The sequence below is a fragment of the Phalacrocorax carbo genome, chromosome 2, assembly GCF_963921805.1.
Source record: "Phalacrocorax carbo chromosome 2, bPhaCar2.1, whole genome shotgun sequence".
Classification (NCBI taxonomy): domain Eukaryota; kingdom Metazoa; phylum Chordata; class Aves; order Suliformes; family Phalacrocoracidae; genus Phalacrocorax; species Phalacrocorax carbo.
Window position 1 is genome coordinate 58,456,404 of NC_087514.1, and position 22,955 is coordinate 58,479,358.

Sequence of the window (22,955 nt, forward strand, 5' to 3'; positions counted from 1 at the left end):
CAACTTTTCTGTGATCTTTTTTGATTCAAAGCCAGAATACTCCATGCATTATGCCCCTCCCGCTGAACACCTGGCAGATTTCCAAGAGAAAAATCTGCATAGTACTTGCTTCTGATAAAACCAGCAGTAATTTCCCTCTGTGCTTTCTCCTCTAGGGCTGGAGGAGAAGGCAGAAGAAGGGCCACCAACACTACCCACAAAGGCATACTCTCAGGAGGGAGAGGGAAGGCCGAGGACCACCACATACATGCCAGCCCTCAACAGCCAACGGCTGGAAGTCAGCACTTGCTTCTCCAAATACCCGCCTTTGCCCCTTTCCGAGATCCGCACGGCCATTCCACTTCAGGAGCTCAGTGCAACACCCAAAATCAGTGTCTGCCTTTACTTAGTCAAGGATCTGGCACTCAGTTTTTCCAAGCCTGCTCATCCCCAAAACTGTCCTGTGGGAAGGAGGCGGCACAACCGGCGCGCTGAGAAGCAAGAGCCCCATATCCAGCTCGCAGCAACAACGCGACCCAACAAAACAGCCTCCTGTGCCCTACCATGTTCTGCTGCTGCTAGGTACTGGGCATGAGGTTGATTGCCAGCTCTCATGCAGGTTTTCTGCTCCTGTATCTATCACGTCATTATTGCTTCAAGTTTAGAAAAATGCTTATAAATCCTGTTCTGCAAGAAGAGAGCTTGGAAGAGCCAAACCACATGTTTACACCAAATGTTTTAGCTCATTCAGATGATTTTTTCCTATTGCATCTGGCACTTTACTAGACGCCCCCGTTAGCTCATTTCATATAAATTGCAAGTAACAAAGAGATGGCTAAAACACCCATTAGGTAAAATACATTCTACACTGTATCTCCAATTTCATCGTGGGTATTTCTAAGCAACCCACATTTCTGTGGTATTTAGATGTCAGACGGTTACAATGATTCATGCTAAGATGACCACAGTGAGCTCTTCATTTTTTGCATATTCATGTTTATTTCCTACTCACTGCAGTTCCAGTAAAATGATAAGGTTTGCAACACACCATGAAAACATCGCTTCGTGAGAGTCTCCAAAGCAAACTCTGTGACACGGCTGCATTTGCTCCTGACTTCGCCTGAGCTCCGCTGACAGGAATGACTGATCACATCGTTCTTCGCAATCGTGAACAAAGCCCGAATGTTTGCTACCCAAAGACACCATTCTTTGGGGACTCCTTTATTTGCCCACACAGGATTCTGTTGTTTACAAAAATAGAAACTAACAGCCAATATTTGTTCCTGTGCATTATCCAAATGTATGCACCAACCTACAGCTACATATTTTTTAGGTATCGCTATAACAAATCAGCTTTACAGCTCAGAGCTTTAACCCACAGAACCCCTATTGCTCCAACAAACCTCCTGACACAGGCATTTAAATCCAAGTTGTCTGAAATACAAAGGCAGGAAAACAATTAGCAGGAATCCTTCGTGATCTTCTTCTTGCCAGGGATTCAGGTAATATCAATGCTTACATGAAAATGAACAGCTGAGTGAAATATTCATTCTTAACCTTTTAACTTCTCTTTAATCAAAACTTTAAAAAAAAAAACAACAAACAAGATAATAAAACATTAATAGACCACGTAGATAAAACTGGAAAGATCTAAGAACCAGTCTCTGGTTTTGGTTATGGAGGGGAATTGAACTCTGAGGTTGTTTTTCTGCCCCGGTATCAGTGAAACTCATCTTTGTTTCGTATCTCAAAGACATTTTATTCAATGTCTAGGTATTTTTACTTGGAATTTCAAGTATTGCACATTAACTGGAAAACTGCTTCACAAGAAACGGCTTTGGAAAAGTACCATCAGTTTCTACATAACCAGTACTTCTTTTTAAGAAAACTTTAATTTCTCTCTCAAGAGTAAAATTAACGTGAACAGACAGCTGCAGGGCCTATGAGATGATGTACTGTTCCCCAAGTCATAGCGCCAGGGCAATGGTGGTTCTTAAGCTTTCATTGCTACTAAGCAGAATACATGAACCTAAGAATAAATACCTGTTCAAAAGGCTCAAGCTAGAATTGGCTCAGAAAGCTCATTAATCATCACCTACGGACACTGCAGTGAGCAGCAAGGAAAAGAACTGGGACAGTTCAAAAGATACCAAAGAGAAGCAAGCCTACTGTCACCTCTTCAATATTCAGTACACCAAATTACCAAGGTTCACTATATCACACACACTATGTTTTCCAGTGAAAAGCTGGTCCACAAAGTTGTGGAACTTTGGTTCCACAAACCAAAGAAGAATAAAAGCCAACTGACTAGAACCACCTTTGTTTCATATTGTTGACAGTTACTCCCACAAACACACATAATCCTTTGTGAAAGCTTGAAGGTTGAGCAATGGCCTATTTTGCAGGAGTCTATTGAAAGTTAGGGAGATGACGAAGACCAGGGGCAGGGAGAGGACCCCAGGAGGAATACTGCCTGCTTTCATATCCAGGGGCCTACCAGCCTGAGGCTGATGCAGAAGTGGGATCACTGAGTATGGTTTAGGAATGGATATCTGGCAGAAATCTCTTCTCCTCCCCTCTTCTATTATATGCACTGGAATGGATACTCTCCTTGGGTTATCTCCCCCCTCATGATTTCCTGGGAGCTCTTAGCAGACTGGTTATCTTTTTTTATATGTATATCTCTCTCTCTCTATACACACACACACACTCCCTCCCTCCATGATTTTCAAGAAATAAGCACACATATGTGGTGTTAGCTGATATACAGCATAATGCATACAATTATAATGTTAAAAAAAAAGGGGGATAAGAGAAAAAAGTCTCATCTATCCAAAGATTTAAATGTGATATCACCATACACAAGCTAGCACATGTTAACTAAAACATTTTAAAAGACGTGGCATGCAGCTTTAGCATAACCTAAATGTGCTACAAAAGAAAGAAATACATAGTAAATCAGTATATTTTCTACAGTAGGAAAGAGAAAGGAAGAAGCCTGATATAATCTCAAAACACTGTAAGTAAAAGCAGCACACAACAAGCAATACAGAACTCTTCAATGCTCTTATGACATGCAGATGCCTTGGTCAGGAAAGTATTTTCCTGGAACTTCTGGGTGTTGGTCTAGCTTTTTATAACATTACCATAACCTATTTTTTTAAATAATTTAAAAAGCGCATCAGATTGCATTTAGATGGAAGACATTATTAGAGTCATTCCAACTGTGGAACAAAATTATGTCCTTTCTTCCACTGAGTATATTTTGATATTTGCCTATACCACTAGCTCCAAACTGGATTACTGCAGATCTCTGCCAACAGATTTTTCAGACAGGCACTTTATTAAAAGGCTTCATTAAATTATAACACCAGGCATAATATCCATGTTCTAAAAGCTGAGGGCTCAATTAATCCCATTTTGTGAATTTACCATTGCCTTCCGCTTCACATAACTTTAAAATGCCGAAGCCTCTGCCTTCCTGGAAAATTCAGTGAGGTTGAACACAGACCTGGTTGATACTGAGGATACAGATGATTACCATCATCTGTACGACAACTAATTGCGACCCTCTGCTACCTAGCTTCAGTTTCTTTTCAGAAATCAAGCTTTACTTGCAGGAAAAAAAATTCCTTTCCACGTTCATAATCAGAAGCTTTGAAACGCCGAGAAACAGACATGCGCCCTTCTTTCCCTTTCCAATGCAAAATGGGTTTTCCTAGGTCTTTTAAAGAAGCAGATGGTAGGTGCTAAGCCCCTGGAAGGTGCGCACGGCTTTCTTCTTTACTTAATGTCAGCGTACCTCTAAATGGATCTATTTCTAATAGGCGCCTTTCGATGCCAAACTATTTCTGAAGGACGCTGTAAGATGAGCAATGGGGCTAAAGGGACTCCAAGAGCAGGCGCTAGAGCTGCGGATGACACAGTATTACGCACCAAAAGACGACGCAATTATAAAACACTAAACCCGCATTCGCCTCCCCCTGTACCCACACGCAGGCGGTTAAATCCAAGGCGACGGTTTCTGCCTTTCCACGCAAGAAACCGCGACGGTGCGGGGACACTCACCCCCTCCACACACACGCACACACCCCCACACCCACTCGCCCCCGGCACGGCTGAGGGGCTCGCCTCACCGCGACCCGCCGGCGGGAAGGGGCCCGTCTCCTCCCGGCCGCCACGGCCCACGGACAATAGCAGGGGGAGAAGGGCGGCCGCCCGCACCCCACGCCCGCCTGCCGCCGTTGCTGGGCCGGGCCGGGCGGTACCCGGGGGACTGAAGGGGGCCGGCGGAGGGGCCCGGCCTTACCTGCGGCGGGCGAGGGCGGCCGGCGGGGCTCGCCCTGCTCCAGGGTGACGGCGCCGTCCCGCCAGACGCGAAGGTGGGCGGCCGCCCCCAGCCTGGCGGCGGGGGTCTCGCCGCGGCGGGCACGGGCCCGCAGCGAGCCGCAGCACTGGTAGCACACGGCCCACGCCTGCTCCTCGTTGATGGGCTGGTTGTAGAGCCTGAGGATCTCCTCCAGAGACAGCGCCTCCGGCTGCCCGCCGGCCCCGCCGCCGCTGTCCTCCTCCTCGTCGGCGGGGCGGGAGGCGCCGGGCTGGGGCTCCGCGCCGCGCTCCCCCGGCAGCGCCATCCCCTGCCTCCGCCGCGGTGCTCCTCGCCTCAGTGACCGCCGCGGCGGCGGCGGCTGCTGCTGCTCCTTGCGCTGCTGCTACTGCTTCTTCTTGTGGTGCTGCCGCCCGGTCCCGCCGTGCTCATCCTCCCCGCCCCGCTAGTGCCACCAGGCCGCCGGACCAAGCAGGCAGGCAGCGGGCGGCCGGCAGGAGGAGCGGCGCCCGGGCCGCCCGCCGCTGCCGCCGCCGCGGGGGGAGCCAGCTCATAGCAACGCAATGGCGTCCCCGCCCGCCCCACCGCCGCCCGGCGCCGCAGCGCCCCCTGCCGCCCTCAGGCCCGACCCGCCCGTGATGGCGGGCGCCGCCCGGCTGTGAGGGCCTGGGGAAGGCGGGATGTGCCCCGGGGGCTGCTGCGGCGCAGCACAGCTCCCACAGCAACCTCCGTGTGCGTGGGCTGCACTTAAACCTCCTTGCGAGACGCTAGGCTTCCATGTCCGCCTTACAGGCGGGTAACGATGTGGCGTTCTCATCTCATAGTCCTGGGGCCGCTGGCTCTGGTGGTAATCAGCAACTGCAGTCGGAAAGCAGGGTGACACCCTTCTGCACCCCCAACAGCTAAGAAGTGACATTAACCCACATCTCCGTCGTGGGTGCTTCAGGGAGAAGCAGGAGTAAGCCCCTGCTTCCACAGCAGAAGGGTGGCCGGGAACCCCTCAGCTGGCCCTCACAAAGCTCCCTCCAGCAACGCTCCTTCCCCTGCAGCAGCAAGGGCATGCAGAAGGGCTGGCACAAGTTGAATGAGTGTGGCCTGGAAAGAGCCAAAAAGGGGGAATAATCTTCCAAATCACTGAGGACTGACGTTCCTGCCCCTGGAACGCAGACAGGCACCAGCAGGGCACAGACTGCCCCTCTGTGCCAGCTTCTCCCTGAGCTGGTACCGAGCACACCAGCACCACACACAGAAAAATCAGCTTCCCACTGTACAGACTAAATAACTTAAAACTCACATCAAAAAACATTTCCAGGTTGTTTTTTTTCCCTTTGGTATTCTACAATTTTAGCTAGCGTATGTGAAAGTTAAAAATTTCCCCTTATCACCTTATTACTTGAAAGACTGAAGCGCACCCATGACAAGGCAGCATGGTGCAGTGTCCCCTTCTGTACACGCAGAGCACTGCACGCAGGAAAAGCGCAACAACAAACTCCGCTCTAACAAGCGAGCTCCTGCTTCATATTTCACTCTTAGTTCTGTTGAACACAGGTGCATTTTTCCTCTTGCAGTGACATACATGTAACACACACTGCTACAAATAACGTACCATTACCATTTAAATAAAGCTACTAAATTTAGCAATATTCACCACACAGTATGATCCAGCCTCTCACGTTATATTAGATAGAATGAAATAGGTGGAGAAATTTTACTGTCTGAAGCTTTGATCAGGGTCCTGTATGCTGTATTACAGGCAAATTAATACATTTTGGTCTTTCAGGGATAAAAAGGAAAATAACATAAAACCAGATTTGTACTGAAACCTGTCAGCAGCAGGGCCAGTAAGTACACAGTGTGCTATTAAAATCTCAAGTTAAAACTCAAGTGCTGCCATAGGCAGTATTTAACACTTCTGGAAAGAACAACGAAAACAGTGTCACACTACCACACTGCTGATTAAACGTACATGCAAAATGCCAACATTCACCCCTGCTGTATGTGTTGCAAGCTTCTCTAGGATTAGTTATTTTTGCTTTGCTCCAGAACCAGCAGAAAGAGTTGGATCCATCTTACAAGTAGAACAAAAGGATGTGGACATGGAAAGTCAAAGACACAGAATGGCTTCCACAGAAGAAATCATAGTTTTGGATTCTTCAGCCTCAAAAAGAGATGGCTGGAGTCCACGTGGTGAAAAACATAAGAGGCATGGTATGGAGAAGTTGAGTAAGTCCAATTGCTTCCCATTTCTGAAAGGATGAAGACACTGAGCAAAACTACCACCCACAGGTTTAAGACAAGCAGAACCACAGATTAAGTATGGATCTGAGACAAAAACATGAATGGCTGTTAAGCAAAGTGGCCTGGCCACAACTTCTACCTCAGAAACTTAATGTCAGGAAAAAGGCATCAGGTTGAATGACTTCACCTAATCCAGCACAGCTATTCACATGTTCAGTATCCGAGTCTTAATTTTAAACATTAATTTTAAACATGTATTATTAAATTCCTAGAATAACAAGATTACCTATACCTGTCAACTGTTCTTTGAGGCTGAATGTAGAAGCCATAGCTAGGTCCAAGAGAGGCAGAAATAAATTTTGTTGCGGAAAGGACACCTGCTTTAACTGCAGTATTTCTGGATCACAGCCACTCACAAAGGACACTCCGGACCCTACACAGAGAGGAGAGGTAAAACAGGTTCTCTTACCCTGGAGAGGCAAACCAGGCTTTTTCCTAAATGAATTCTCACACCAATTCAGAACTGCAGAAGAGAAGTTAGTATTTTATGCACACGTTTTAGTAACTTGACCCACTTTTCTAAGTATTAAAAGTAACTTTTATTAAAAATAAGAATAAATTCTCTTTATAAATACAATCATTACTGTGTACACAATCCTCTTCAACACACACACTGTAGTATTAAAAATCAGTGACATTTACATAAAATACAGTATTAGTTTTCAACTGCGTAATTTCATACCCACACACATTATTTTGGACCAAAGAAGATCTGAATGACTTTGGGCTTTTTTCAAAGGACAGAGCGGTATTTACAAGCAAACATGATCCAAACAGCACATGCAGATTCAGGGTACGTGAACACTCGTACACGAACTGCGAGTCGCACTTGGTCCCCCCTACAGCAGATTATTTCTTCACAAAAAGGAGACCTATTTGACAAAAAGGAAAACAAAAGTAACAGATATTATCAACCTATTATTAAAATTTTCAATTATATATGTGTGGTTATTTCAAAGGTGACTAACACTCAACTAACGACGAGTGTCATGAGCCTGTCATTACAAATAATAATACTGTTCTGTAGTGCAGGGGCTGTTGTCTTGGAAGAAAATGAAGACCACCACTGATGATTTTTAACGACTGCAGATAAATTAAACTAACTCCTTGTTCTTTAATTTAACCCAGGAGAAGTCTATCATCACTGAACTCACTGATGTAACATAAAAGCTCTGTATGCCATGACCCATTAGAGGTACTACACAACTCTTCTTCCAGTTCTAATGTAAGGAAATTTATTTTCTTTAAATGTCACTATACAAAGAAACCTGAGTTGCAATTCAAGTCTTATGAGGAGTGGCTGAGGGAATTGGGATTGTTTAGTCTGGAGAAAAGGAGGCTGAGGGGAGACCTTATTGCTCTCTACAACTACCTGAAAGGAGGTTGTAGCGAGGCAGGGGTCGGTCTCTTCTCCCAATTAACTAGTGATAGGACGGGAGGAAATGGCCTCAAGCTGCACCAGGGGAAGTTTAGGTTGGACATTAGAAAAAACCTCTTCACCAAAAAGGTTGTCGGGCATTGGAACAGGCTGCCCAGGGAGGTGGTTGAGTCTCCATCCCTGGAGGTATTTAAAAGAAGGGCAGACGTGGTGCTTGAGGATATGGTTTTGTGGTGGACTTGGCAGTGATAGGTTAACGGTTGGACTCGATGATCTTAAGGCTGTTTTCCAACTTTAACGATTCTATGATTCTATGATTCTATTACTGTTTGGTTTTAACATATGTATCTTTTACATTTAGACTTACCGAAGACACGTGGCAAATGCTCTCCTGGCATTTCTGTACACAAAATGGATAGGAAACCCTTTAAATGTGTGACCATCAGGTACTGCTCTTCTTACAGCATCTTGAAACTCTTCGTTTCCTGCAGAAATGCTTGTTGTGCGTTCGAGCTCATAGGCTGCTAATGCTGGTGACAACAGATAGGACAGATGGTCATCCCAAACAGTAGAAAGGCCAAGATCCTGTGAGGCAAGTCACAGAGCAATGACAACCATGCAGAATGAACATTAGGATGTTAATAAGCTTGTATACTGTATAGATTCAAATAAATCCATGACAAATCTTCAGTTTGTGGTTAATGAAAGTGAATCCAGTAAGATTTGTATATTGATCACACACCAACCAGAATAATCAAACACTGTGAACAAAATATCAAACATTTACCAAGAAATGAAGTTAGACTACTAGAGTAAATCAAGGCCTGAGCTGAAACTACATGTTTCAGCTACAGTATCTCTGCATGAAATATAAGAAGAGAGTGCCTAACACACAGCAAAAATATGGGAATGATCAGCTAAAATTCACCTCACGTTTTTTCTCATGCCTCTCATGGATACCCACTTCTGAAAAAAACAACGCACAACAGCTCCCCAGAACACACACACATGTACATGCACCTTCCTCCTACCATTCCACAAGAGCAAAGAAGTAGAAAAATCTACCATGTGTGTATTCAACATTGCATGAGATTCATACCCTGAGAATTACTTGCCACCCCAAAGGTTGAGCGTTGTGTGGGGTTATAAAAGCAAAACCAACAAAAAACCCATTAAACCCAGACATAAGCTAACAAGAGATTTAAAATATCATCTCCTTCATATCCAGCACAGGAAGAATCATTTCTGGCACACTATGTCTTGTAAAAATCTTGATAAAGGACAAAACTATCTTCTAGAAATACCTTGTGATTTTGTAAAGCAGTCAAAGATCATGAAAGCTGAAAGCTGGCTTTTATCTAGAGACCAAAAATATTTGTGATGGATAGGTGAACCCCACTGACAACCAGATTTGTTCTTCCTGGCTTTTACAGACCCCTTGTAGATAGTCAGCAGGTGCCAGTAAGCTCAAGATCACAACATAGAATGAGAGGCAAAGGCAAGGTGAGGGGAAGAGCCTGCAGACGAGGCTACAAAATCACCCCTGCAAATAATAAGTATGACTCTACACTAGCTCAGTACAGTCTTTCCAAACAATTTTTCAGTTATTTAACTTTTCACATACCACATTTCTGCAAAAGCTTATGGAAAACACATTGCAAAGAGAGGAGTATGCGACCTAAGAAATGGCTGTCCAAAACAAGCATACAGTAAGAAACCTGCACCTTTATTACCACAACAGATCAATGAAAATCTTTAAACCGTATTACCTTTCTGTGTTCAGAGACCAGTATTCTCAGCTGCAATTCTATCTCATTGCTTGTTACCGCAGCATCTACTGCAGAAGCACACAGAGGAGGAAAAGGGGGAACTGAAGATGTTGTTCCAGGGGAACATACTGATTTTATTGCTTCTCCACTCATGGGTTTCCATTTAGATTCATCGTGCAGGTCAAACACACAAACCTCCACAGCGTCAGAGGGCTGACAATTTCCAAGGAACTTCTGATGGTTGAAGATACAACCTATCGTGCAATAAGGATACAGTGGCTTGGGTTGTTCCACTACTGGAGGGTCATCAGGGTTTGTAGGTCTGTGGATGTACCTAATCAAAAACATTCAACTTCTTATTAATACACCTTATTTAAAGGCAAGGTAAAAATGTTTAGTTGAGACTGATATAAGCCACTTCTCCTTTAAAAATATAAGCCAAGTTTGTTAACATTTCTCCCCCCACCAAATTGGCATTCATTTATTTACAGAAAAGTAATTATACAAATTTTGGAGGCATAACATAAAATGAAATAACACACTACTTTTTCTTTAAATCTAGAAAAATAAGCAGATAGAATGTGCTGGGTTTGGCTGAGATAGAGTTAATTTTCTTCACAGTAGCAAGTGCGGGGCTGTGTTTTTGATCTGTGCTGAAAACAGGGTTGGTAACACAGGGATGTTTTCATTACTGCTGAGCAGGGCTTACACAGGATCAAGGCCTTTTCTGCCTCTCACCCCACCCCACCAGCGAGTGGGCTGGGGGTGCACAAGAAGCTGGGAGGGGACACAGCTGGGACAGCTGACCCCAACTGACCAAAGGGATATTCCAATACCACATGACATCATGCTCAGCAATATAAAGCTGGGGGAAGAAGGAAGAAGGGGGAGATGTTGGGAGTTGCAGCGTTTTGTCTTCCCAAGTAACCATTACACGTGATGGAGCCCTGCTTTCCTGGGGATGGCTGAACACCTGCCTGCCCATGGGAAGTAGTGAATGAAATCCTTGTTTTGCTTTGCTTCCGTGTGTGGCTTTTGCTTTACTTATTAAACTGTCTTTATCTCAACCCACAAGTTATCACACTTCCGCTCTTCTGATTCTCTCCCCCATCCCACCAGAGGGTGAGCGAGCAAGCGGCTGTGTGGGGCTTAGTTGCTAGCTGGGGTTAAACCACAACGGTTCCTAAACAATCATGTCAGATCTCATCTCCTTCTTCACAAATGATGGCAGTGATAGCATCAATGGCAAACAGCTGCCAGAAGACATGAAACAGTTGCTATACTGTTATTAAAGCCACTGAAAACTATATTACACACTGTTGAAATATTTCACCTTACACTGAACCAGTTGTTTTCCAAACAGCAGTAGTACACAAAAGAAGGATTCAAAGACTTTTGTCTTTGATTGCACGAGTTACATGACAGGGTGTAAAGATAAAAAGCAAAAAGCAACAACAAACAAAAACAGAGCATGCAAACCTCAACGTATGTTGCTCAGTTTTCTTATACTCCTTCTACTCACCTATGTCCTGTTAAGCTCTCCCAAAAAGTAATTGTTCCATCAGTTCCACAAGTCATTACCCAAGTGTGCGGGACTCCTTTTGCTTTTGTTCCAACACACACAAAGGCTTCCAATCCAAACCCAAGAAGAAGACTGCACAGAAGGTTAGCATGATCTTCACAGTCACCCTAGGGAGTAAGCATTAGTGAGCTGGTTTTAGTAGCAAGCATGGATAAAATCTTAAAGAATACAGTGATATTTCTCTAATCATGATTTAACAAGCCATGCCTCCCTCACGTCTACCTAAAGCCTGTATCAGAAGTCAGGACTTTAAGGTTTCAACTTGAAAAGTTTAAGTTTTCTGTAGCAGAAAAAAATTGTTTAAAAATAGTAGTACATTCTAATGATATTTATATTTTTTATTCAAGTATACTGTATTAGTACTGGAAAAACATTTCTTATGATTATAAAGATACCTTCAAGTAACCAAAACCAGAATCTACTCACCCATAAAGACATAACTAACATTCTAATTAAAAGCCAAAATGTACATAATGCAAATACCTGAGGTAATATTAGAAATTATGCTGTATTTTCACACCATCAGATAAAATCCGTTAATGAAATGTAATTCTATTGTAATTTTACTGCCTTGAATGTGTTGTCAAAGTTCATAAATAAAAAAAGGTAAAACAAATGCCCCCACAGATCTGACTGTGTAAGAGCTGTAAGTCATGTGTAGCTGCATTTCCCCTTCAACCAGGAAAAAAAGTTTCCTTCATAAATTTATTGCTACCATTGGAAATTCACAGAAATAAATTTCTGAATGTGATGTGCAATAATCTTTTTTATCTTAAGTTCTCTACAAATGTTAACTGTAAAGTAAGAAAAAAATTATCCATATGCAGTGAAGCCTTCATAATACAAAGCGCAGCATTCAGAAGCAGAACAGTACAGCTCTTCAGTCAAATATTATTCAGAATAGTGGAAAGGTAAAATTCAGTGTTCTCAGATGTATCTGATCATTACACAGATAACCACAATCTTCCCCTACCATAATGTACAAGGGGAATATCCAGAAAAGTAGGTTTAAACAAATTTCTGGTGAACCTGTGTTCATTTAATAATGCCACATCACTTTCCACAAAAAGATTAATAATGGTCCAGCTGGTGCCTCAGGGGCTAAATCCAGCTATTTTCTATACTTCTGCCTGGGAGGAAACCCTTTCTCTGTGCCTCCAAACGTAACAGCCCTCAAACTCAAAGCTGCGACCACCACCTCTATTTGAAAGCCAGTGGGTAGCCAGTGGTGGCTTTATATGGTACCTATGCGTGGTGTGATATTCGGAGACAACAGCTAATGTCTGTCTGTGTGGTCTTTGAGACAGGTCTAAAAACTGGGATACACCTCCCACTGCCAAGAACAACAGATCTTTTTAATATAAACACATCAGTGAGATTGTTCTTGAATGCAGAAGTACCTCAGTGGCAATGAAAAGCATCGACCGCTCCAAAGAGGTATAAAAGGGATAGCTGTTACTTTTATTCATACAACAGAGGAGTGATAATCCAGAACGAGTTACAAATTTGTTTCATTTATTATAGTCATAGGATACAATTGACAGATAACTAAGAACTACACTGAAACTTTTAGTGAAAATCCCTATCTCGAAAAAAATGAATGCAAAGACTGTGAGTGTATTTTAGCCCATCAAAAAAAAAAAAAACCCAACAAGTTTTTCAAAAGAAACTTTTCCAACTCTTCCTGGATTAGTCCAGAATTTAAATTAGTGGCCTGCATGCTAGCAGGGATTCATTGAATAGTTGTATGGGAACTTAGAAAAGCAAATGAAGAAAAGCAAGCTCATTGTCACACAGATAGATTGATAAATGGACCCCAACAATAGGAGTAAAGAAAGTCTGCTCCAAAGCCCTCCTGTCTAGCATTTAACATTTGTTTCTCTTTAAAAAGGTCTTAGACAAGTTATTGTAACAGAATTCTCCAAATTTTATTTAATCCATGTATTTGCAGCCTGTTTTTAATTACCAACTTCAGTTAGAATATTATACCAACTCTATTATCACACAAAGACTGTTTTCACGTACCTTGTTTCTACATAAAAAAGCGAGAAGGGTGCACCACTGTTCTTGTTTGCCGCCACCTCCTCCGATGACGGGAGCTCTTTCATAACCCAGGACACTGACAAATCGCGCTGCTTGTCTAGGAGTGTCTAGTAACCGGCCTGCTCGAAGTGGTCTGATATATGAACATACTGGACGGTTTACTCCATTTTCATCCTGAACATATAAAATATGTTTATTTGCCAGAGACACAAATGTTACAAAAGATTCATCTTAACTATTTTTTTTTTTGCTACAGGATTTATACTCCCTGAAATAAATAACACTGAAAAATGTTAAGACACAAAAATCCTTCTAGAATTAACACTCAAGGCCATTAAGGCAATCCATTTAGAGGGACTTTACAGTTAGATTTTGCTGCTGGCTCTGCCACCAGTAGGACATTCTGGACTGAAAGTTCAAATGCCTGGAGCAGTACAGGTTGAACTTAATTTCCTTAAATAGGTGAGGAATTGTTCATGCTCCATCCACTGTCGATTTTTGTATCATCATCAAACAAAAAACCGCCAAAGAAAAAACCCACCAGCCTCCAAAAACCTCAAATCCAACCAAAAAAAACCCCACATCAAAACCAAAATGCCCCCCAAAACCACACATGCACCAAAACTCCCACCCCCCAAAATACTCCCACCAAAGCATTAAGCACTCAGCACCTGATATTTCAGTTTAAAAGGTGTCTATTTGCGTCTGAATTTGAATGCTCTTTACCTCTTGTCACAACCACAAAAAAACAATAGATTACAATGATGTCACTCAATATATAAAAATTACGAGTAGTAATACTAAGAATTTCTAATTTCTTTGAAAAATGAAAAATTAATATGACTAGAAAAAGGTCTGTTTTCTACATGCTGCAGGGAGATATTATGATTATCAACTAGTAAAACTATTTGAAGCAGTATAAAACTCTTCTTTTCCTCACTGGGCTAAACTGGTACTTTTATGTTTGTATACTTAAAAAGGGACCAAAGCCTTTTAAATGTCTGCAGCTTCAGGAAACCACACTCTCATATTCTTTACTGTAGTCACATATTGCCCCCATTAAGGTTTTGTCATGCTTTTCCAGCAAGTTGGTATAAGAAAAAGCACCATTTGTTTGAAGCTGACTGGAATCCTGTTGGAAATTATTTCACAGCTAGAAAGCAACCAAAAAAAAGAAAAAAATCACAAGAACGAATCATTATTTATTTACTAGAGTTTTATATATGCAATGCATGCTTCTGCATTATGCCTACAAAGCTGGCCGATAACTAAACTATTAAACAATTCTGTTAACCTCGCTTCTGTTCCCAGAAATGAGAAAGGCCATTAAAGGCAGTTTTACTAACATTTGCTATGGCCAGCGGGAGAATCAAGATAAACTCTCTACAGGTAGTGAGCTAGGAGGGAGCCTAGTTCCTATAGTGCTCTGAAGGCTACCAGTTTCTAAACTGTCCTGTAACAAAGAACTTAGTCCTCTAATCATATCCACAAACCTCTCCCTCCAACCTTCTTCCAAATCCTACTGTAGCTTTGTGGGTGCAGAAAGTGGAATACCATTAATTCACACATTGCTTTATTCTCAAAATAGTACAGATCCCATTTTTGCCTCATGTCCCCAGCCAAACTCCCAGTTCTAGAATTCCCTGTTTAATTATGTATTTTGGTTCTCCACTGTGAAAGCCTTTGTATTGGGTCTGGCTGGGATGGAGTTAATTTTCTTCCTAGCACCCCCTATTGTGCTTTTAGATTTGTGACCAAAACAGTGTTAGCAACACACCAGTGTTTTAGCTATTGCTGAGCAGTGCCTACACAGCATCAAGGCCTTCTCTGTCTCCCATTCTGCCCCAACATGGAGTAAGTTCAGGATGGACAAGAGGCTGGAGCGGACACACCCAGGACAGCCAACCTGAACTGACCAAAGGGATATTCCATGCCATGTAGCATCATGTTCAGCAATAAAACTGGTGGGCATGGAGAACATGTTCTCTAAAGTAGGCCATGCTTGGAGACTTGCTGGGCACCAGCCTGCTGGTGGGAGGTGGTGATTGTCTTTGCATCACTTCGCATCACTTTCCCTCCCTTCTTCCTTTCTTTCCTTCACTTATTAAACCCTCTTCATCTTGACCCGTGAGTTTTTCCTCACTTTTGCCCTTCCCCTTCTCTCCTCCATTCCGCTGGGGTGGCTCAGCAGCTGGCTGGGATCAACCCACCACACCCTTATTTGGAAGTTCACATCACTACTGAATGCTCAGGGTACAGCCAGAATGGAAGCCGTTGCTTTACTGAAAAGAGTAGGCAGGGATCGCTTCAGAAAGTTACTTTGAGATAATAAGCTAACGCTCATTATCTCTGGCAGGAAAATTGCTACCACGCAAGATGAATTGACGGCACTAAAAATGCAAAGGATCATACCATTCCGTTTACTGAGGAACAGTTACCAAGAAGCAACTGATGCACAGTAATTTATTAGCCTACAGTAATTATGTCTGTAGCTAGCATGCAACATTAAGCAGACAGATCGCTTTACAGACCACACCAAGCTCAAATATTGTACGGATCTGCTCTAATAGATTTAATTAAGTCCATTTTTTATAACTTTCTTATCTGGTATAAAACCTGTTTGAAACAGTTTGCACAGATCACTTAAGCCTTTGCCATTCATGAGTATTCAAGCAAAAGACTAAACAGGCTTTTCATCACCTCATGCATCAGAAGTGGTTGGAGCAACCCTTCTTTCTGCATCATGCTGCTGAGCTTCAATATACATATAAAAGTTCAAGCCTTACAAATTTCATTTTTTGCATGATATACCACACGTGGTCCTGACTCGAATGTCATAAATCTATACAGATTCTATATACACAGAAACTTCAAAATATACCTAACAATAAAAAGATAACTTAAAAGAAAGGATTGGTCTATCTTTAAAATTTACAAACCTGTGCAAAAATCTTTACTAGCCTCACATTGTGCGTAGGTCTTATCTGTAGGTACTCCCTCCACCACTGTTTAGCATACACAAGAAATAATCGTTCTTTTTCTGCTGTCTTCTGACGTTCCAAGGCAAACTGCAGGTAAGAAAAGCATAACCAATCACACACGTATTAATTCCAAACAGGAAAAAAAAAAAACATAATCAGTACACTAACACCAAATCGGGCCTAAGTAACACATAGCTTAATATTTAGTGTGCCATGCAAATGCTGAAGAATAATATTTTTAAATGAAAATCCAATGAACAAAAACCTTAAGTTCTTGTTTGTAGGCTCATATATCAAGCTTGACTGAAGAAGTGTTCATCTTATGTGATACATTTCTGTACAGAAGGATTGCTCAGCTTTTGATGGGCAGAAGAGTATCTGCATACAGCTTCAGGCCAACATTTACTGGTTTTCCAGGCAGAATAGCTGACTTGAAATTATCATTTCAAATGGGGGAGAGAGCAAGAAAACATATACTACCTGAAGAAAATTAGGTATATTGCATCTTTTTTTCCTGCTTAAAGTTTTGAATCCAGTAAGTAGAAAAACTACTGAAGAAGTATTTCAGACAAAGTAATGTTCAGTATAAACAAACTGGTTTTAAAAAAGGTAACTATATTTAAGTTCAATGAGGGGTAAAGTACCGAACATTCAAAAATCCACTGCCCTCAATATTTATGTAAGTAATTCTATGCTGAGTTTCCCCCCGGACCCACCAAAAGAAGTCAGCCCTCCCCAAAATTACTTACTTGAGTATTAGTTATTTCTGGAGACAGGGTCTTATTCAGTTGTGGATACATTTCCAGTCTGATGTTTAAAACACCAACAGAAACCTTTGATTCTGTACCTTTGAACCAAAATAAATTTTGATCAGTTCTCTAAAATTCATTTTGCTTAGGACATTTCAGCCATGAAGGACCAAATAATTAAAATAAATATTTTAACTACAGAATCACAAAAAATAACTCAACTTCTTTAAATATACGCAAAATATTGGAACAGGCTGCCCAGAGAGGTGGTGGAGTCACCATCCCTGGAGGTGTTCAAAAACATGTAGACGTGACACTTCAGGTCATGGTTCAGGAGGCATGGGGGTGTTGCGCTGGCAGTTGGACCTGATGATCCTAGAGGTCTTTTCCAACCTTAATGATTCTATAACTATATGAAAATAAGCATCTTTATTTAAATTTCAGGCTCAAATGAGGCTGTAAGAAAGCATAACCTGGCCAAAAAGCAGACATCTAGATCTGAGCTAATTAACCGAGGCCCTCTTTACAGCCAGTACCAGGACATATGAGATGAATGGCACTCTAGAAATGTCTAGAATTGACATCCAAAACAGAGTAGGAATCACACACTGTAAAAGTGCCTATTCCTACTGACTACACAGGTAGCTCAAATGTAAGTAGTTGGAAATAAGTGAGGGTCATCTTCCCCAAGATACAGCTTATTCTGACCAACCGAGAGCGCCACACAAATAGAAATAATCAACTTAAAAAAAAAACAAAATCCAACAAATGAACCACAAAACCCCAGAATCCAAATGTTGTTGCATAATGCTGAAAATTTAGATTTACATAAAGAACAAGAAGCATTACAAAACAATAGAGAGATGGGATTATAAGCAATACAAGCAACAGAAGTCTCACAGAGTAGTTTGTCAATTTATCTGAGATGGCAGCATGCTTTGATGTTCTTGATGTGTTTTGTACAATGACAAGACTTCAGAAGAGGAGAAAAAGCACTGGATTTACTGGATTGATACTTTTTACTTGGAAAAAAAGCTAATGATAACTAGATTTAACTCTTCCCATCACTCACTTACTTGACTAATAAACTAAACTTATTTTTTAGGCATTTCCAAGCCATTATAAATAAAAAGCTCTCCATCTGAGAGACTATCCAAACCCACACTGCTTACTAAAGTTTTGGCAATAGTCAGCATTTTCAGAAGGAAATGAGGCTAACAAACAAACTTACTCGATTTGTGTTCACTGGATAAAACCCTGCACGAAATTAACAAAATAAAACAGGCAGGCAATAGTGATAATAATCAGGAATAGCTTATGTAGTATATCCAATCTTCAAAATGTTTTTAAGGTACAATTTAATCTCTTTTGAAACTACGAAGGACTGCTCACCTACCTCACAGGTAGAGAAACTACGATAAAGCATATTCAGAAGACTCATCCGCTACTACTCAGACTCTGGGATAGCTAGAGTAGGAAGTCATGATAGGTTGAGTCTTAGATCTAATCTTTATCCACTAAATATCTTTAAAACTTAGGTTGGAACTCCTAAAAAGGGGAGTGGGGACAAGATATACACAAAAATTACACATATATACTAACTAAGCACCTAAAGGAAGGTGTTCAGCCTTTCTGTCAGAAAACGTGCTTCCAGCTACCGGAATAAATGGCAGCACAGCAGACGTCAACTTCTCCATCCATTGCTAGTTTGCTAGGAAAGGGACACAAGCTAGATTTTACTCTTCAGTACGCTGGTCTGATATATTCCTGGAGATGAACTGGTTGATTTTTGTTTGGTTTGTTTTTGATAACTTATCCAGATTTTGCAGAAAATCAGTAGTGAGAGTTTCCAGAAATAGGGACCATTATTACACAGGATCTGAAACATACATTTTTAGTATTTTGATAACAGAAACATCCGACTGTTAGTCTTCTACACATTTTGTAAGGATACCTTATAGTAACTTAGGAGTTGAACTAAAATCAAACTACAACACAAATATGCCTTTAAGCTTATAAGCAAGCTCAGTACCCAATGTTTTAAGTCATCATTACAGCCTTATTATTTATCCTTACCTACACCCAGGAGTTCAACAGCAACATTTATTATGCCATTCTCAGCAGCCAAGACAGATCGCCACTCCAAGAAATAGGATGCTACTAGTGTTGTCTCACCAAATGTGTCCGTTTTGATCAGAACCATATGTACTGGATCACATATAGATAACATAGTGGTTGCATCCACCATTTTACTTCCATCACCTGCCATTATTAAGCCAAGATAAGATAACAAGAATATTATCATCCCAAGTCCTCCTCAAAAGTTAAAAAGTATGCATTTACATTCAGTGCATACATTGCATTTTAAGAAAAATCTCACGTCCAGAAGCATAAGCAATGATCTCATCTTACAATCAAACTCAGTTTAGGACAGAGCTACAGAAAGATTACAATTTATAGAGAAAATAAAAATAATCCTATAGCTGAGTACTCCAATGTAACTGGTTCAACTGCACAAAAATTAAAACAGAATTAGCATTCAAGAAAATAAAGAAGGGTAAAGCACCATTAAGTAAAAGAAACTTTAAAATATTCTTTTAATAAGTTGGAATGTGTCAGGTCAACTTACATCACTATCTAGGAGACAACTTTCCTGTAGTTAAGCTTGACCCTGTGATATAAACCACTCCATGAGCAGCAGAATTAACAAAGTGTGCCTTCCTTTGAATTTGTGGCATATTCATTCCCTTTGCCAATTCCAACTGCAATTACTCTGGCTTTCTGTTCCCTGATACTCCATAAGCTACCCTGGGTTTCTACAGGATTCAGACAATAACCAGAAGTCTTTTCATAACATATTTAGCTCCTACCATGTTCCCTGGCTACCAACAGAAGAACACTTAATACAGCCTGTGGACAACTGACTCTTCTGCAGGTGTTTGCCAGCTAGTAGGCAAACCGAACTCATGCTGATGTTCTTCCTTCTGTATGACAACAAATTTACATTTCCCTTCTTCACTTGTCAGCACAAAGTTAATGCAAATCACAGCGACCTTAGGACCTCTTGTCATCTCTGAGACTATTATCTCACTGTCAGTTATGGATAAAGTTGGTCAAATTCAAAAGTTATTTTAGAGTGGAGAAGAAGGAAAAGAAGAGGCAAGAGTAGAGAAAGATCTACAAGTGGCATAACCTAATAGAGTCACCAGTTTCCTTAGGAAAACATGATAAAAAATAGGAAAGCAAGGCACTAAATAATATCAAACATATTTCACAATAACTCTGAAGTCAGAAAAAAACCCAACAGCACCAGCTTTAAATCCACAATATTCCTTACCTAGGCTATCCTTGTGTACTTCAAGTAAAAAACCATCATGAAAATCCGGCTCACAGGCACAGGGCACAGGTTTAGAACGGAATCGCTGATTTCGAAAATGTAAGCACAGAGTGAAGGTAGAACAGACTTGGCCAGGCAGAGGCTCCGGTTCCTGAAGATGTTCCAGAAAAGCTTTTCCACCCAAAACCTGAAGGTAAAGATACCTCCGTGTTGGGTCAATGTTAGCTGTAAAGCGTAGCAATGAAAATAAAGAGACTGCAAACAGATCTTAGGAAGCATGTTAAATATCAGTTAACTAACAGGAGTCTAGAAAAATAAACTTTTTTGAAACAAGTGCTCAGGAGAAAGTGATTTTAAAATATACGGAAGTTATCTTAATGTAAAATAAATGAAATTATTAAGAGTCACATTTTATGCAACACTAATTTCTGCTGCTTACATAAATTTACTTCCTGCAGATGAGGAAAAATATCCACCTTTATGCCAGTTCATACTGGATTACTAATTCAGAGTTCAAAAATCCTAGACTTCAAATTTCTCTCAAAACTATGATCCAAATACTAAAATGAACAAGCAACATACTTTTTTTCAAAACTGGTGGTTCTCTGTCAACAAAATGTGTTGATGGTTTTGGAGCTGAAGTCCTCTCCTTTTCATTCACATCCTGGAATTACAATTAAGACTTTTTAAGGCATCAAGAGATGTGACAATGCTCTTACCGCAGCCTTCTAAAAATTAAAGAAGCCTCCATTTCAGCTGAATGCCGTTCCTCAGATATGCTCCCTCTAGTACTTGAGATGTAATGAAACTGAACAAATACTTTCAATGCAGTATCATCATTAAACCAATTTTAGCGTATGCATTAAGCTGTTTGCTCTTAGTGTGTCACAAATCAGTAAAGCCATTACAAACCTTTAGACATAGCAAGTTTTCACTTTGTCAAAACACCAAGTCTGTATGAGGAATAAACAAAAATAGTTTCACTCTTCAAAAGCTACTTACAGTTACAAATTTAAGTTCCTTCATAACATCATCAACGATTCCTCGTTGCCTTAAGGCTTTTATCAGGTCTTCTGTGGATAACTGCTGATGCTCAGGTGCTAGCTCTTCACGTATTGTCTCAGCAAGAACTTCTTTTATCCTGCCATGGACATCCATCTGAAAGAAAATCCACTATATGTTACAAATACAAGCTCTTTAAATGGTAGCAGCTATGACTAAAGAGTCACTCTCTAAGACTAAAACTATTCTTCTAGGAACACAGAAATAACTACACCAAAATACTAACCCTTTCAGAATTAATCAAATGAGTCACTATCTCACCAAAGCAGCTCTACCAGTTAAAAAGAAATCATGAGCACACCAAACCTGAGCATTTTCACTGCTCTTAACAGCATCCCCTGCCTTGAACTTCCCTCCTTACAAAGAGGTCTGCAAATCCATCAATTATAAAATGGTCACTGTTTTAATTTCTTGTTTCCCTCAAAATTCAGACTTAGGATAATAGTTTCTTATTTTTTAAGGGGAAAAGTACACCTTTATATACTCATAGGTAAGGCACAAAAGTAGGAAAACTCCACTGCAAACTTCCCCTATGCTTAAATGAAGTCAGAGAATTTCTGTCCTTCACCTTAGCTACAAAACTGCGTGGATTTGTGTAAAGCTGTTTCAGGAGGGATGGAGGGATGGAGGGATGGAGGGATGGAGGGATGGAGGGATGGAGGGATGGAGGGATGGAGGGATGGAGGGATGGAGGGATGGAGGGATGGAGGGATGGAGGGATGTTAAGGCCACAGCCGCTGGACCTGAAATACTTTACGACAGGTGAGTTAAAGTATTGGTATTTATTCCCCCATCAATCCAAGACCCTGCCCAAGAACGTCACTCAAAAAGCAGCAAGAAACAAAAAAGCGCCCCGGCCTGGGGGTGCTGACCCCGCTGCTGTCCTCTCCCTGCCCCGACCGGGGCAGCCACGCAGAGTGAGGGAACAGCAACCAGGCGGGAAAGGGGCGGCGGGGGGCTCGGCTCCCCTCTCCGCAGCGCAGGGAAACGGGATGAGGCGAGGAGCGGGGGCGGTACGAGGCGGCGAGGAAAAGGCCTCTTGCGAGGGGGGCGTAACGGCCAGTAAGGCAAAACGGCGCCTGGAAACCATCTCAAGTAGGAAAAACAAAGCAGGGCAAGGGAGCGGTCAGGCTGCGTGCCCTGCCGCCGCCTCAGCGGGCACGGCTGGCGATGGGGGCTGCACCACCGACATGGGAAGCAGCAAAGCCCAGCCCGGCCAAGCCCCCCCCCCCCGCCCTTTCCCTTTCCCTTTCCCCTTCCCCTTCCCCTTCCCTCCAGGGTTTCCCCTATCTCCACTGCCGAGATGCCCCCACCTTGAGCAGCTGCTGGTGGATGATCTGCTTCAGCTCGGAGGCTTTCTCCGGTGGCAGGGACATGGCGGCCGCACAGGGGAGCAGCCGCCGCGCTTCCCGCCCCGGGAGGAGCGGGTGGGGCCCCGCCCCCAGCCGCC

At 42.0% G+C, this 22,955-nt stretch overlaps 2 protein-coding genes across 5 annotated transcripts in view; both read right to left on the reverse strand.

Moving 5' to 3' along the window:
* The window catches only part of SPIRE1 (spire type actin nucleation factor 1), a 132,174-nt gene extending 127,343 nt beyond the window's left edge, over positions 1 to 4,831 (reverse strand). For all 3 annotated transcript variants that reach the window (XR_010371510.1, XM_064443032.1, XM_064443031.1), the window contains exon 1: positions 4,289 to 4,831. Coding sequence is in view for 2 of the 3 variants with exons in the window: in XM_064443032.1 (XP_064299102.1) it covers positions 4,289 to 4,613 (325 nt within the window). In the remaining variant the exon portion in view is untranslated. The remainder of the gene's footprint in view (positions 1 to 4,288) is intronic.
* Positions 4,832 to 7,119: 2,288 nt separating this feature from the next.
* Positions 7,120 to 22,934, reverse strand: CEP76 (centrosomal protein 76). Of its 2 annotated transcripts, XM_064443051.1 has the most exons (12): positions 22,819 to 22,934; positions 21,446 to 21,601; positions 21,026 to 21,107; positions 20,444 to 20,668; positions 19,183 to 19,368; positions 17,107 to 17,204; positions 16,316 to 16,444; positions 13,359 to 13,550; positions 11,274 to 11,440; positions 9,752 to 10,085; positions 8,350 to 8,567; positions 7,120 to 7,476 (listed from the first exon to the last, which is right to left on the reverse strand). In XM_064443051.1, the coding sequence occupies exons 1-12, from the start codon at positions 22,879 to 22,881 to the stop codon at positions 7,338 to 7,340; spliced, it is 1,989 nt and encodes a 662-aa protein (XP_064299121.1). In that variant the 5' UTR covers positions 22,882 to 22,934; the 3' UTR covers positions 7,120 to 7,337. The 2 variants fall into 2 exon arrangements, with proteins under 2 accessions (XP_064299121.1, XP_064299122.1); XM_064443052.1 differs by lacking the exon at positions 7,120 to 7,476 and having other exon boundaries at positions 8,383 to 8,512.
* Between the last annotated feature and the right edge of the window lie 21 nt (positions 22,935 to 22,955).

Coding starts and splice junctions, on each gene's coding strand:
- CEP76 (XM_064443051.1), bottom strand. CDS start 22,881: ATGTCCCTGCCACCGGAGAAAGCCTCCGAGCTGAAGCAGATCATCCAC. Junction 17,205..19,182: donor TGTTGAACTCCTGGGTGTAG/GTAAGGATAAAT, acceptor TTTGGTTCAAAG/GTACAGAATCAAAGGTTTCT. Junction 16,445..17,106: donor CAGAAATAACTAATACTCAA/GTAAGTAATTTT, acceptor TCTTACCTGCAG/TTTGCCTTGGAACGTCAGAA.